This window comes from Nomascus leucogenys, chromosome X (assembly GCF_006542625.1).
Source record: "Nomascus leucogenys isolate Asia chromosome X, Asia_NLE_v1, whole genome shotgun sequence".
In the NCBI taxonomy this organism is placed as follows: domain Eukaryota; kingdom Metazoa; phylum Chordata; class Mammalia; order Primates; family Hylobatidae; genus Nomascus; species Nomascus leucogenys.
In genome coordinates, this window is record NC_044406.1 from 9617736 (window position 1) to 9632043 (window position 14308).

Consider the following 14308-nt stretch of genomic DNA (forward strand, 5'->3'; position numbering starts at 1 on the left):
AATTATTATACATTTCTAAATGCTTTGGTGTCACTGAGTTGATGTCCCAAAGCCATCTGATATTTTTAAACCAGCTTTTTTGCTATATATGTATATGCATAGAATTGCCATGATTTATTACACTTGGATCTGTGGATAGTGAAGAATATGTCTGAAATGTGATGCAAATTCATTCAAGAGATTTAAAGCCAGGAAACAAAGCCTTTGCTTAACTTTTTATTCATCATGGCACAAGATAGAACCTTAAGAAACACCACTGGAAATTTCATCACCAACATGAAAATTAAGAGTAGCATGTTTTATAAAAAAAAAAAAAAAAATCTTTTTTTATAATACACTTCAGAAGTGAAAAAAAATGCATAAAATACTGAAGCGTCTCGCCATCTGCTGGTCAAAAATAGTTAATGCACTTGAAAAACTTCAAACTACTAAAGTACGGTAGAACATTTTACAATACACATAAAATTACGAAAGAAAACATTCCCTCAGCCTTTGGCACAATGTAAGTACAAAGCTGTAGGCCTTTTACCAAATGTGATTTAGTTTTTAAAGAATTGGATGTAATTTGGCAAATACTGATTATGGGGCGAAGGGAAAAAACATGTTCTATAATTTGAATATTCTATGTAGATTCTTAAACACTTTATAGTTGGATTCCAGTTTGTAGTTTTGAAAAATACATAAAAATTATACATTATAAATATATATTATATATGGCCTATATAAAACTGAATTTGATGTAACGTTGGACAGACAACTTCTTAATTTCTTTGTGAGGCACTGCCTTTTTCTTGTTTGGTTAACTGAATCCTTTCTAAACAAGTTCTAAAAATATATTTCGTAATCTATCAGATTTAGCATTTTCCTGAAAACGTATTCAATATCAAAAAGCATTCAGTGATTTTTCTTTTTGTATCTGACTCCTATATAAAAATATGGCTTCTCATATTCTGTTTCCTCTTGTTAGTGTTTTCGTTAGGTATCGAAGGAAGGGTTATCCCCAATTATAAAGCTATGGCAAAAGCACAGAAACCCGCTTGTGCACATTCTAGAACATTCTATAGAATCTCATTGTTTAGTATATCTCATTGCTTAATATAAGTGAAGTGATTTTTTTTAAAAAAAGTTCTTTTTGTTTTCTCTTTGTGAATATATCATATATGATTATACATAATCTGTTACAGAATATACAATAGTCAAAACTGAAGAGACATAAATACGGTTAGGCTATACCAAAGCAAGAGTTGTATCTTATATTATAGAGCCAAGAGGGACATTTTTAGATTGGACATTGCCATCTGGTTTGGGTTCTGTTTGTTTTTCCTAAGGCTGGCTACGCAATGGAACCTTATTCTCAATGGCGGGGGCGTGAGTGCTCTACCTCTGTAGGTGAACTGGATTTCTCTTGTGTCGCTTTTGAGAAGTGTGAAAGAAGAACACTAAGTGTGCCAGTGGCCACCACCCACGGTCCCCCCGGGGCTGGAGGGCGGGGGGCTCGGGGCAGGGGGGGCTCGGCTGGGTGCGGGCTCAGACCAGCGTCTCGGGCAGGGCATCGGGGTTGTCGGCCGACAGGAGCTCCCAGATCTGCCAGCGCTCTCTCTGCCAGTCGAGCCAGCCAGCGTCCCCCAGGCGCGGACTGTCCTGCTCGCCCGCTGGCAGGGAGTTGGCGCTGCTCAGTTTTTTCTGCGTGACCTGCTGCTCTCGCTCAGCTGCTTGGCCTCCCTGGTCCGTGGCTGTCCCCACGCCTTCCGGGGGCCCCTGGATCCGGGCCGCCGCTGCCGCGGGCTTCCCCAGGCCCGGGTATGGAGGCGGGGGCCGCTTGTCATCCCTCCCGCTCCCATGGGGTCTTTGGCACTGAGGTGTGGCCCGGCTCTGCAGCCCAGCCACATCCAGCTCACTCTCGCTGAGGTCGTGGGCGCCGCTCAGGGTCAAGTACTGCTCCGACCTGGCCGTGGGCCGCTCGGCTTTCCCTGCCACCTGGACGTGGGGCGTGCTGCAGGCGCGCGACACCGCAGCGTGGGCCCTGCCCTCCGCGGCGGGGGCTTCGGCCTGAGTCCTCCGAGCCACCTGCGTGTCGCTGTCCAGCTCTGCGGGGCTCGCCTGCCACCGAGGCCAATTTGGGGACAGATTCCCTTGAGAAAGGGAGCAGGGGCCCGCTCTTAGGGAGCTGCTTTCAAAAATGTCTCCAGAAGAACCTGGAAGCCAGAGAGAAAGCCCAAGAAATGGAATCAGTTTGTAGAATCCTTGTTGGGGATTCAAATCCTGTTATTTCCTTCCCACTTCTAAGACGTCCCCCCGGACTTCTAAAACTGAAACAGCACAGTATGCTCTTAGCTGCTGCTACCTGAAGAAAAGAACCTTCCCAGCAAAACAAAAAAAGACAAATGCTTTTTGATTATCAGCTCAATTCATATGCCTAGACTCTGACAGGTTAGCTGAGACGTCAGACTAGATTAATAATTGGCTTTGCCACCAATTTGTGTTTCAGGAAAGGGCCCCTCTACATGGCTGGGAAAACTTTTCAGAATCCAGAAGGTGAAAGAAGCATTCCCTTCTTGTTCAATGCAATCTGTAATCCAGGAGAGATACAAATTATAATGTTTTCATGTTTCTATTGCATCAATGAAGTTACTTGAATCTCAAGTACCCCATTCCATGCCAGAAGGCAGGCCAGCCACTATGCATATTCTCCTATCATCAGTGCAGGAAAGGCTGACTTGGTGGTCACCGAATCGTTCCCCTTTACTTCCTACATGGCAGTTTCCAGCCTCTCTGGCAGTTAGGAGGGCCACAGAAATGAGGTCTGGGCAACAAATGTGGACAGATGTGATGTAAGCCATTTCTAGGCCTGAAACTAAAAAAATAAAATAAAATAAAAAATAAAAAATTAAACCATCCTGGCTAACACAGTGAAACCCCGTCTCCACTAAAAATACAAAAAATTAGCCAGGCGTGGTGGTGGCTGCTTGTAGTCCCAGCTACTCGGGAAGCTGAGGCAGGAGAATGGCATGAACCCAGGAGGCGGAGCTTGCAGTGAGCCGAGATGGCGCCACTGCACTCCAGCCTGGGTGATCTCCATCTCAAAAAAAAAAAAAAAAAAAAACAAAAAACAAAAAACTAAACGAATGCCTTCCTACTGATCTTTGCTTTCCCCCTTCCCTAACGACCAGCCCAGCATGAAGACTCCCTAGGCTCTGAAACTCTTGGAAGACTCCCGGGGCTCTGAGGATGGTGGAGCCACTGGATATGTGAAGCCTAGGCTGGGCCCCTTAGTGACTATGTGGAAGACAGCACTCCCTCCCTTCACACACTCCCACCCCTCCTCACCCCTCACAATCCACACTGTACTGGGACGGTGAGGGAGAAATCCAGTTGTAATAGGTTAAGCCACTGCCCGATTTCGGAGTTGTTACAGCAGTTAGCTTTCCCTAAAGGATACAACTTTCTTTAGGAAACTGAAGGGAAAGAAATAACAGCGCATTTTGCAAGGCAAAGGAGGAGTCCTTGGGGCATGTGTACCCAGACTACCATTTTCCTGTGAATCTGCTCTGCCCCCCACTTCTTAAAAAGCAGACAAGGAACAAGAACAAGGCCGTGTTGGGGACAGGGGAGTGGGGGATGTGAGTATTTACAAAGAAACAAATGATAGCTGAAACAGGTGACAGCTGAAACTGGAAAAGGAAAATGGAGTAAGGCTCTTCACAGGATACAGTGAGATATAGTTAGAAAAGGAATCAGCACTAGAGGGCATTACATTTAAAAATGCACTGTGCTTTTAAAATGTACTATGGGAGATATTACAAAACAATGAGAAAGGGAATATAAATATAAAACAACCAGACAATTTACACATTTTATACCATATATAACACATATTCCAGATGGATTAAAAAATTAAGGTGGAAACAATGAAATAACATTAAAAAGAAATGCATACAGATGACTGACTATCCAACACTGAACTAAAGATTAATTTTATGAAAGAATTCACAGAAAAGAGACAGTGATAAAATTAATTATGTAAAAAAAGAAAATGCAAGTGGTAAACAATATGGAAAAAGAGTTAACATCTTTATTATATAAAGACTTCATAAGAATTTAAAAAACACTAGCATACATAAATAGGCAATGATATAAGTAACAATTCAATGGGGGGAAGTTCAGCAAATTAATAGAAACACTGAAAAATACTGGTAAGAAAGAAATGCAAATCAAATTAATAAATGCAATTTTGTTTTTTAAGTTAGCAAAAATGAAAACCCACTAATTTGCAATACTGATGAGATTTGCACACAGCAGTGTAAAATCTCCTGCCATCCACAGTTTACAGAATGCAAGGTAGTGGGTCCCATACAGAACAGGAGGTGACTGTACCTCCAGATTCTTGGAAAGCCTTGTTATATTTGACCCACTTCCCTGTTTGGGATTTATAACCTTTGACTTGCTTTCCAAAATTTTGTGAATCTATTAATAATTTTAAAAATTAATTACATAAAAGAGGCTCCTGAAAGTGTAACTTATTACAACAATAACAAAAAATTTCAAATGACTTAGTACTGGTTTGTAAACTATGAATATGCACTCTGCGGAATACCCCTTGCCCTTAAAAAGGATAATGGAGAATAACTGGAAAATGGAAGTTAGAAAATAATACAAAGTTGCACAGACAGAATGACTGTAACTATGAAAACCTTTGCAAAGGAAATGGAAAAAAATATAGTCAAAGATTGGCATATTTGGGTGGAAAGCCTAAGGATAGTTTCGCCCCCTCCCATTTTCAGCATTTCCCAAATAATGTTTGACAAGCATGTAATATAATGATAGTAAAGAAAACTTTAGAAAATAATTTTAAAAGTAAATGCAATAAAGTTTAAAATTAATACTTTACCTGTCATTCCTGGGTCTTTGGATCCGCTTTTTAATGTTGAATGCCAAGTTCCCCAGATATTGAAAGGCTCCTCTGACAGATCTAGGGAAAAAGTGTATAAAAAGGTATATAACACAAAAGGAAAATTAAAAATCAATGAACATTTTAATAACATCTCTTCTGTGCAAAGTATTGTATTCAAGATCCTGTTGCATACAAAACAGAATACTATTCAGATCCACCTTTCAGCATGTTCATTCTATTTGGGATTTACACAAAGGCCCTTTCTATATCATGCTCGTGGTAGACAGAATAAGGGTCCCCCAAAGATATCTGTGTCACAATCCCACAAATCTACAAAGATGTTATTTTCAAAAAGGGCTTTGCAGGTGTGATTATATTATGGTTCTTGAGATGGGGAGATTTTCCTGGATTATCTGGATGGGGCCAATATAATTACAAGGGTCCTTATAAGAGAGGGGTAGGAGAGAGGATGCTGCTAGATTGTTGGCTTAAAAGATGGAGGAAGGGGCCTCGAGCCAAGGAATGCAGCAGCTTCTAGAAGCTAGAAAAGGCAAGAAAACGATTGTGCCCTAGGACGTCCAGAAGGGAAAGAGGCCCTGTTGGACCCATTTTAGACTTCTCACCTCCAGAACCGTAAAATAATAAGTTTGCATGTTATAGGAAATGAATAGAAGGGTGATGGGTGACAACAGCTTTATAGGCACTAACCACATTAACATAGAACTAGAGGAACAATAGAGTTTCTGTACTACCCTCAGGAATACTTTGCTATTGGTATCACTGGATGTCTTCATGCATGCATTCACTCATAAATCCCCTTAGCTTATCCATCAATATTTATGGAGTAAGGCACTACATTAGGCTTTTTCACCATCTCATTTAATCCTCACTACAATCCCATGATGGGATTATAATTACGATTTATAGCAGCAGACGTCTACTGGGTGCCTCCACGTGTTCAGCAGTTCACATGCGTTATCTCACTTCATCCCTAGGAGGTTCCCAGGAGATCATTTTACAGACGATGCAACTAGCGTAAGGAGCAGGTAAGAAATGCACACAAGATTACACAGCAAGTATTATCGAGTGCGTATTACATTTGAAGTGCTGCGTTGAGGGCTTTACATGGATTAGTTCATTAAACTCAATGAATTAAATACTGTTATCATTCTGAGTTTTCACAGCAGGAGGAAATGGGACTCTGGGAAGCTCAATCGCTCACTGGAGATCCTGCAGGTTGAAAGTGGCAGAGCAGGTTTGTGACTCCCAGTCTAGTGCTCTCTTGTCACTGGATACTAACACTATTTGGTTCTGGAAGGTTGTCTTCATACATAGTAGGTTCAGCTTGTTTTCTTTAGAAAAGTAACAGCAGTAATTGGGTGGCACCTCAGACTAGCAAATATGCAACCCAAATCCAGTATACATAAAGTTCCTAGGATGCTGGAGGGAAAAAGAATCAGCTGGGAATAGGAGTGGCTCCTCTGGGCATGCGTTTATTTCCCAGATATCTGAGAATTGGAGCGTGGCCTGCAGGGACCCTCCCAGCCGACGACTGGGCTCGCCACACCTTCCTCTTCCTAGAGTAGGCATTCAGCAGGTACTCGGTAAATGCAGGTTGAATTACAGAAACATCAAATAAGGGAGAGACGAAGAGAAGGTCCGAAGAGCCCCACACCATGCCACATGCAACAAGAGAAGGGTCACTTGTTTTGGCCAGCGCCCGCTGGCCAGGCTCCAGTTACCTTTCCCAAGCCTTGGTCCAGGAGAACTTTCCCTTGACTTTGACGACAAGTGGCCCACCAGCATAAACTGCCCTGGCACTTTGTAAAGCTTCTCCGAGCCCCCCGGGGCCGCATCCTCTTGCATAGCCAGCAGGGAGCGCTCAGACAGCACTGGGGAGTTGTTGTCATAAGGGGAGATGTCTCCGCTGGAGGCCTTGTTGGAGTCTGTAGATGAATGCCTCCCTCCCACGGAAAAGGAAACTTCCGACTGCAGCATGTCAGGGCTTCTGGCACAATGAGACAATTACAGGTGTGTGAGTTTGTTAACAAGTAGTGACCAGATTTAAACAATATGGCTGTTACACAAATGACGGGAGGAGTATGCATGGACACCGGCTGAAACAAAAAGACCATTTTGAGCAATGTTCCAAGACATCTACATCCATGAGGTGAAAGGGTTTCAACAATATGACCAGCAGAGGGCAGTAAAACCCAACAGATATAACAGGAAACGGCAATGATGGAGAAGGCAGGGTGAGAATGAAACTGACAAGGAGCCCTGCATTTGCCAATGGGCATTGCTAAGTGCCTCGGGGACTCATTCCTGCTTCCATTTTTAAGTGAAAGTCTGATGCTCATTATCTATTAGGTAAGGATACACTAGTAGATAACTCTTTCACCTTCCTCAATATCCTGCATTAAAAATAATTCAGATAAAACTATGGTTGACACTTTGGTTGAAGTTCATTATGGCTTTCTGGACAACTTTTCCATCCCCCCCAAAATACTTAGTGTACTTAGTGTAAGTAAATCCATCCTTCATGTGATAAAGATGATGATGCCACCGGTGGGAATAAGTGTTTCATGTATAAAGTGGTGACAAAAACAATAAATATATGACCGTCACTAGACTCCATTTTATTCAAATACATCTAAAGTGATTCTACAAGGCACTAGTGCTTTTACAAACTGATATGATGTACTAATTAGTATACCATTATCATATTCCTGTGTTCATGAGTTGTCACAGAAACAGAAATAACAGTGAAAATGTATGTGGAACAGAAAAATGAGAACTTGAGCAACATGAAAAGAGCATGGGAAGTCTTACCTGGAAACATCTTTATTTTCTACCCTTCTCAAAACTGGCCCTGACAACATCTTGAAGGGAAACAATCACAGATTGATTAAAAGTTCCAGAACCTACATCTTTTCCCCCTTACTTCACTTCTCTTTACTAGTCTTTGCTCTCTTTTGGCTTAATTTTTCAAAACAAAACCTTTTTATTTCTTAAAGAAGGTAAACACATGCCTGAACAACACTTTCCTAACCAAATGGTTTTGGCATGCAAACTGGAGGAAGTGCATTCACAGGGATCTAGCTTCGTCTGAGGTTTCCAGCAGGGGTTAATACCGAGTGGAAAAACATCCCAGCTTCTGTGATACTGCCACAGCCGTAACTGAGGCAAACACGGGCTTGAACCCTTTTGCTGAGGACGTTTCCTACCAACATGGAATAAAGAAGCCCCTTCCTTGCCTCCTCTTTGAACTCTCATCACATAATCTTATGGGAAGGAGCCAGAGGACTGCTATGAGGATGATTTTCCAGATCTTTAGGCCACCAATGAGTTTGAAAGAAAAATAAAAGGAACTTACTATTTCTGCTGTAAAGTGGTGAGAAGGTGGCTATTTAACTACCCTATCTAATTAAAGCGGAAAAAGTCTTCCTCATTCTAGCTGAGAAAACACAAAAGAAAACAAATAGACGCTTATCTGTTGTCATGGGCTATCACTGGTTAAAGAAAGTTTATTATGAAAATGAGAAAAATTGGATGTGTTGAACTGGAAGCTAACATGGCTGTCAGCTCAGAATCAGTGTTCTATGTTAGATTAGGGCTAGAAATCTTATTACTGGGATACTTTCATTTGTTTTCCCTGTTTAGTTGCCATTTTTCCAGTCATTCATAAAAATGTCTTATGTCTACTCAGTAAGAATATGTCATCTTTTTCTATCAATAATAGTACATAAAGCCTTATTGTACAAGATGACTTAAAGAGAGTCAATTCATTAGCTAAACCAAAACAAAATCAGTGCTACCAATGTTTTGTTTTATGTTTTGCCCCACTCATATTGGGAGGAAAGTTTTAGAAAGGTCGTATTTTAGCTTATGGAGAGCCCAATAATTCTCTCATGTCTTGCTCATCTGTGTTACAACCCATATAGAACAGAATACATTCAACAAAGTGTTATAAGTTGAAGATTTAGCCAGGAGTTATGTACATAAAGAAAGATACTCGATGGAAGAAATGTCCCTTAAGTCTTGGCACTAGGGACATTTGGGTTTCTACTGATGAGTAGGTTATTTTTACCCTATGGAGCCATGAATCATGTAATAAATAATGTATTTCTGTCTCCAATGACTGCTAAGAGGCTCAGAGAATTAAGGCTCCAATTGAGTTGGTGTTTTTAAGCTTGGGGATGCCTTTGTGAGTTTTGCATCCCAACTTCATCTTATCACTCTTTGTATCATTCTCCTTTCCCCAACATTTCAAATTACTTACAGCATCTCTAATTAGTTACTTACTATGATATTGTTTCACGTTATATATTTTTCAAGCTGCTTCAAAAATTTTTTGGACTGATGTATAGGCAGGGAAAATTATACCTACATCAATTGTTGGGGGTGGGGGGCTGCTGAAAAGGCAGTATGCCTCATGAGAGCGTTTAGTTTGGTGAAAACAACACGCAATAAAACAAAGACAATAGTAACAATAGCAAAATTAACTAAAGTTGCCACACTATTTGTTCCTTTGTTTTAATATCTCTGATTGGATCTGATGAAGTAGAGGTGAGAGAGGAGGAGGCAGAGGGCCATTGTCCCTTGTCCCTTTCCTCTATTCTTTAGGTCTGCAAGATCTCATTGAGTGGTTGTGAAGTGTGCATCCCAGGGCAGCTGCATCTGTCTCACCTGGGAACTTGTTGGCAATGCCAATTCTACAGCTCCATTCTGGACCTACTGACAGGACTGGCTACATCACTTGTGGAGCCCAGTGCAAAATGAACATGTGAGGCCCCATGTTTAAAAAGCGTTACGTATTTCAAGATGGCGACTGCAAATCAGTAAACCACACGTGGGCTTCTTCTGAGTGTGGAGTCACAGCCCTGAAAGCCAGCTCTGCCTATTAAAAGGGAAACTCAGGGTGGGGCCAGCAAATTTTTTAAAGAAGCCCTCCAGGTGATTCTGATGCACGGGGATGTTTGGGAACTTCTAATAACCAAACCTTATTTTCCTCTCTCAATCTGTAGATGCGACAGTGGGCTAAAGGTCTGCTAAGAGCCAAATCAGGAGGGAAACCAAAGACGGTAGCCAAAACTGCAGCATTGGCTGCCCTGGGAGTGAATGTGGTGGTCCCGACCTTGGGGTGACTGAGGCCACAGTTAGGGGAAGGAGGAAGTGTGTCCCCATCCCAGCCGATTCCTGGACCTCCTCTGTCTGCCTTAAATAGGATCCAGACAACTGAATGTAGTGTAGTCCCATTGTGGATCAGAACATGTTTAAGTGAAAGGGGGGTAGGAAGGACCAGTGTAGTGTTCTCTGCTCTTCTGGTTCAGTCTCCTAAGTCAAGCCGGCAAAGTGACCACAGCTGGGCCCTCCATCAGGGAGGAAACAGCGGGGGTGGCTGAAGCGAATCCCTGGAGGTAGAGGTAGATGAGGTGTCTCATAGTAGACACAGGCTCTGAACCTCCTTGGGATGGCTGGGGTCACAGCCAGGGACATAGACAGAGGGGGCATCCAATGAGAGATGATGTCTTCTTTTCAAAGTTTCCCCACCCTCCAGTGTATCCCAGCCATGGGAGGAGATACAGTGTGAGTACACATGGCAAGCAGTTTAGGAAATATACTTATGTGAAATATCCCCTTGGCCTGTGAGGAGAGTAAAAGTTAATATTTATACAGAGTTAATTATGTGGCAGGCACTGTACTAAGCTACTGTTAACAACTCTCCTTTCTCCTGACCTGAGTCTGGGATTGAGTGAAAGAAACAAGGAGCTGACTGAATGCTGAATACCATGCTCTCTAGCAGCAGAGGCAGTTAGGGTTGGGATCCTTCTAGAATTTATTTGGTAAATAGTGTTCAACATTATTACAAAGCAATAGTAAAATGCTCTTTCTTACTTAGAGTTAATAGCCTTTTAAAATGCTTAAAATATTTCCCTATCATTTTATTGTCTTAGCAGAGGTCAGGAAGTGGCAGCCAAATTTGCCTAAGAATCTATGTCCAAGAATTATCTTCTCACATGAAAGCCCACTGATTAAAAAAAAAAAAAGACTGTTTTATTCACTCCTCAGGACTCTCATAACATAGGCAGTTCATAGATTTTTTTTAAAAGTGTCATTCTATTGTTTTATATCTGTCAAAAGCAAATCCAGGATCAACACATATACACATACTCATATACATATATACCAACACACATATATACACAACACACATGCACATACATATACATATTCAGACATAAACACATACATATACATGCATCGACATATGCACACATATACATATTCACACACAAACATATATACACATGCACACAAATATGACAGACATATGTACACATAGACACAGAGGCACATATTACATATACACATACATGCAACTATATACACATGCATATACACATACACCCACTTAGGTAATACAATTGGAAGTAAAGACACAGAACAGACAGAGAGAGAGTAGGATTGCCGAATGGAGGTTGGAGTCTGGAGAAATTTCCAGAGACTTGGAAGCAGAATTGTGAGGGCCTTTCAGAGCACATCTGTCCTGTAATGGGGGCTGGGCATCCAGTCATTGTGGATACCTTCATTACACACCTATGCTTCCTGTGTCTGTCCATTGTCCATTTTCCACTTCTAAATCTTTCTATTCTATCCCAGTTTCTGAAACATTTCTAAGTTTATGGAAGCTATTGTAAAAGCAGCCTGTCAAATGTATACATCAGGTAAAATCTATAAAGTTCTGTAAGATTCTCCGTATAAAAATCACAAATCAAAAAACAAATTATTATAATCCAGAAATTCTGCAAGAAGACAGGGTGTGAATAAATCCAGGTGTAGTGTAGTGGAAATGTGGATGGTAAAAGTATATAGGAAAGGAAATTTCTCTGACCCTGAAACCTAGAGATAAAAGTGAGAAAAGAAAGAAAAACTACCTTTCAGGCTACAACTGTCAGAGAAGTGGTTGTCTGCCAGGACCAGGGTGCCTGATGGTGACTAAAACCCATCACTGTGAGTCAGCTCTGGGGGCTTCTTGAGTGAGCATTACCTTCCTACAAACCAGCTCCAATTGGCAGCACTCTAATTTCTGAAGACTGGTGGAGAAATGAGCCCAGGAGGGGAGGTTTTAGTGATTTTCCACAGGACACTCAGTGTCAAATCTAGAAAACCATACCATCTTTTGGATATGTCCGAAAAATGAGATAAGCAACCACAATGTCTTCTCTCAGATTTGACTCTAGGATAATCCAACACTAAGAAGATAGTTTTGAGTTCAGGGTCCCAAATAAAGGCATTAAAATACTCATGTATCTATTTACATGAAATTTTTACTCTGATCAGTGATTCACTAGATGAGGAATAGTCTAAAAGCACATAGTGACATCTCTTTGTATGTCTTGGCGTTTGATGGATTGAGGTTCAGACTGTTGGGTGGATGAGTTGCCAGTTGACATGAGTTGGCATCAAAAAGTGCCTGGTGGCTTCTCTTTCCTGTCTCAGAGCATCATGGATAGAGGTTGGGTGGACAGGTCACCAGTCTACATGGGTTTGCCTCCATGCATGGAGGGTTTCCCCATTAGACCCCAAAACCCCAGGACCATCTACAGCATGCATGGCCAATCTCAGCTAACCAGACAAGCAAGGGATGGGCAGGGAGAGCGAGTCACGTTCTCACCCTTAGCTGGTCCCTCCAGGTCAGGGCGTAAACATGCTGGCAGGGTACTGTGGGCAGGCCTGCACTGCAGCCGGAAGCACAGAACTTGTTCTGGGGACAAATGGAAAACTCCGGTTCAATCACCGGATGGGGCCCGCCCAGCACCTTGCTGAGCTACCCCAGCAAGAAGAACTGTGGAGTTTTCAAATGTGTGTTGGCTTCATCCTTGGCTTAATCATTTGACTTATAAGTTCCAGTCTGTTGGAACTGACAGCATTGTATCATCCATCTTGGATTATATCAATGGTACTGGGAAAGGAATCCACTGCTGGAGCAGCTTTGGAATCATGAAGAATGTGCACATTAATCACCATCAGTTCTACAAAGCCTCCCTTACACAGATTGCTAGGGATGAAGGCGCCCCACTTCAAAGAGGAACTGACATGGCTCTAAACTCTCCACTGGATGATGAAGCTAACACCCTGGGCATAAGGCTTTGGTGAAATTTGTCCCCTCATTTTTAGTCCTTATTAATTCCCTCCTAATATCTCTGGCAAATGGAGCACTTATGACAGGTGAAGATCAGACAGTGTTGTCTTCATTATTTACAGAGGGCCTGATAAAAACATCTTCAAATTAACATTCTGCAAATTTATAAAGAAGCTGTGAATCACAGTGAAGCTGTGAGGAAGGAAGGGGTGATGTGATAAATTCTGCCTCCATCTTGAATGCCTTTCCATAGAAGGCATATATGCACACATTTTAGAATTTTTCATTATGGAATTCTGTATTCCACATAAGCTTTTTCTAAAACTATCTGGCTGGAAAGGCTTTCTTGAATGGAGTATGTGTGTTAGGGGAGGGAGGCGGGGCAGTTAATGCTTCATAATTTCCAGGGTGTTGAGGCCAACAGCTACCGCCACCCAATAGGACTCTTTGCTGTTACACTGTACTGGTAAAGTCAGATTTCTTGTCTGAAAATTTCCTGAAACCCTTTCTGATTTGAAAAATCCTAGTAAAAGAAAAATAGAAATTATAATCTGTCACATAAAACTCCATGTTTGTGAAAAAAGATATTTTTAATGATGAGCTTTGAAAGATTAAAAGAAATGATCTATGTGATATTTGCTAAGTTAAATGTGATACCTTTAAATTAGAAGAAAGCCTAATGCTCCCCCAGAATGAAGAAGGCAGATTTGTCATTCAATAGGGTGAACATCTAGCTAAACAATACAATTATTTTTCAGTACTGAAATTTTATTTTTTTTTCAGACTAGTACAGATCTTCAACCATGCTCTTGATACACTAGTCACCAGTTTTGCTAATTTTTAAAATTAATTTTAGTTTAATTTTTTTTCAGTAAAAACTTTGGGAAGGCTACTAACAGAATTAACCACAATGAAATTTAAATATGTATACCTGAGTTTAGTTCATCCATATCTGCCTTCTCTCCAAATGCAGTTAAATTTGTTCTATTTTGATCTTGTTTCCAGAGTATAGAAGGGAAGATACTTTACTTAGCCTTATTTAATTAATATTCTATTTCTGGGGAGCCCCTGAGGTTTGATAGAATAAGAACAAATCTTTACATGTTTCCTCAAGCCTATATTTAAAAGTTACAAGACCTGTTGTTGAAACTAGTTACTGTGTCACAGATGATCTGAGCTCTGCTGAGCTCTCCTGAGCTTCGGATTTATGGGGGATTTTCACATTAATCATGCTTAGTTCTGCAAAGCATCCCTTATGTGGAACTTAGGGG

General features: G+C 41.3%; 1 protein-coding gene across 1 annotated transcript in view; it reads right to left on the bottom strand.

The window, feature by feature from the left end:
• Positions 1-202: 202 nt before the first annotated feature.
• The window catches only part of ARHGAP6 (Rho GTPase activating protein 6), a 529902-nt gene continuing 515796 nt past the window's right edge, over positions 203-14308 (bottom strand). Inside the window, exons 11-13 of the mRNA XM_003261011.3 lie at positions 6634-6899; positions 4889-4969; positions 203-2195 (exon numbers count right to left, since the gene is read on the bottom strand). Of these exons, the coding sequence (XP_003261059.1) occupies positions 1528-2195; positions 4889-4969; positions 6634-6899 (1015 nt within the window). The 3' untranslated portion in view covers positions 203-1527. The remainder of the gene's footprint in view (positions 2196-4888; positions 4970-6633; positions 6900-14308) is intronic.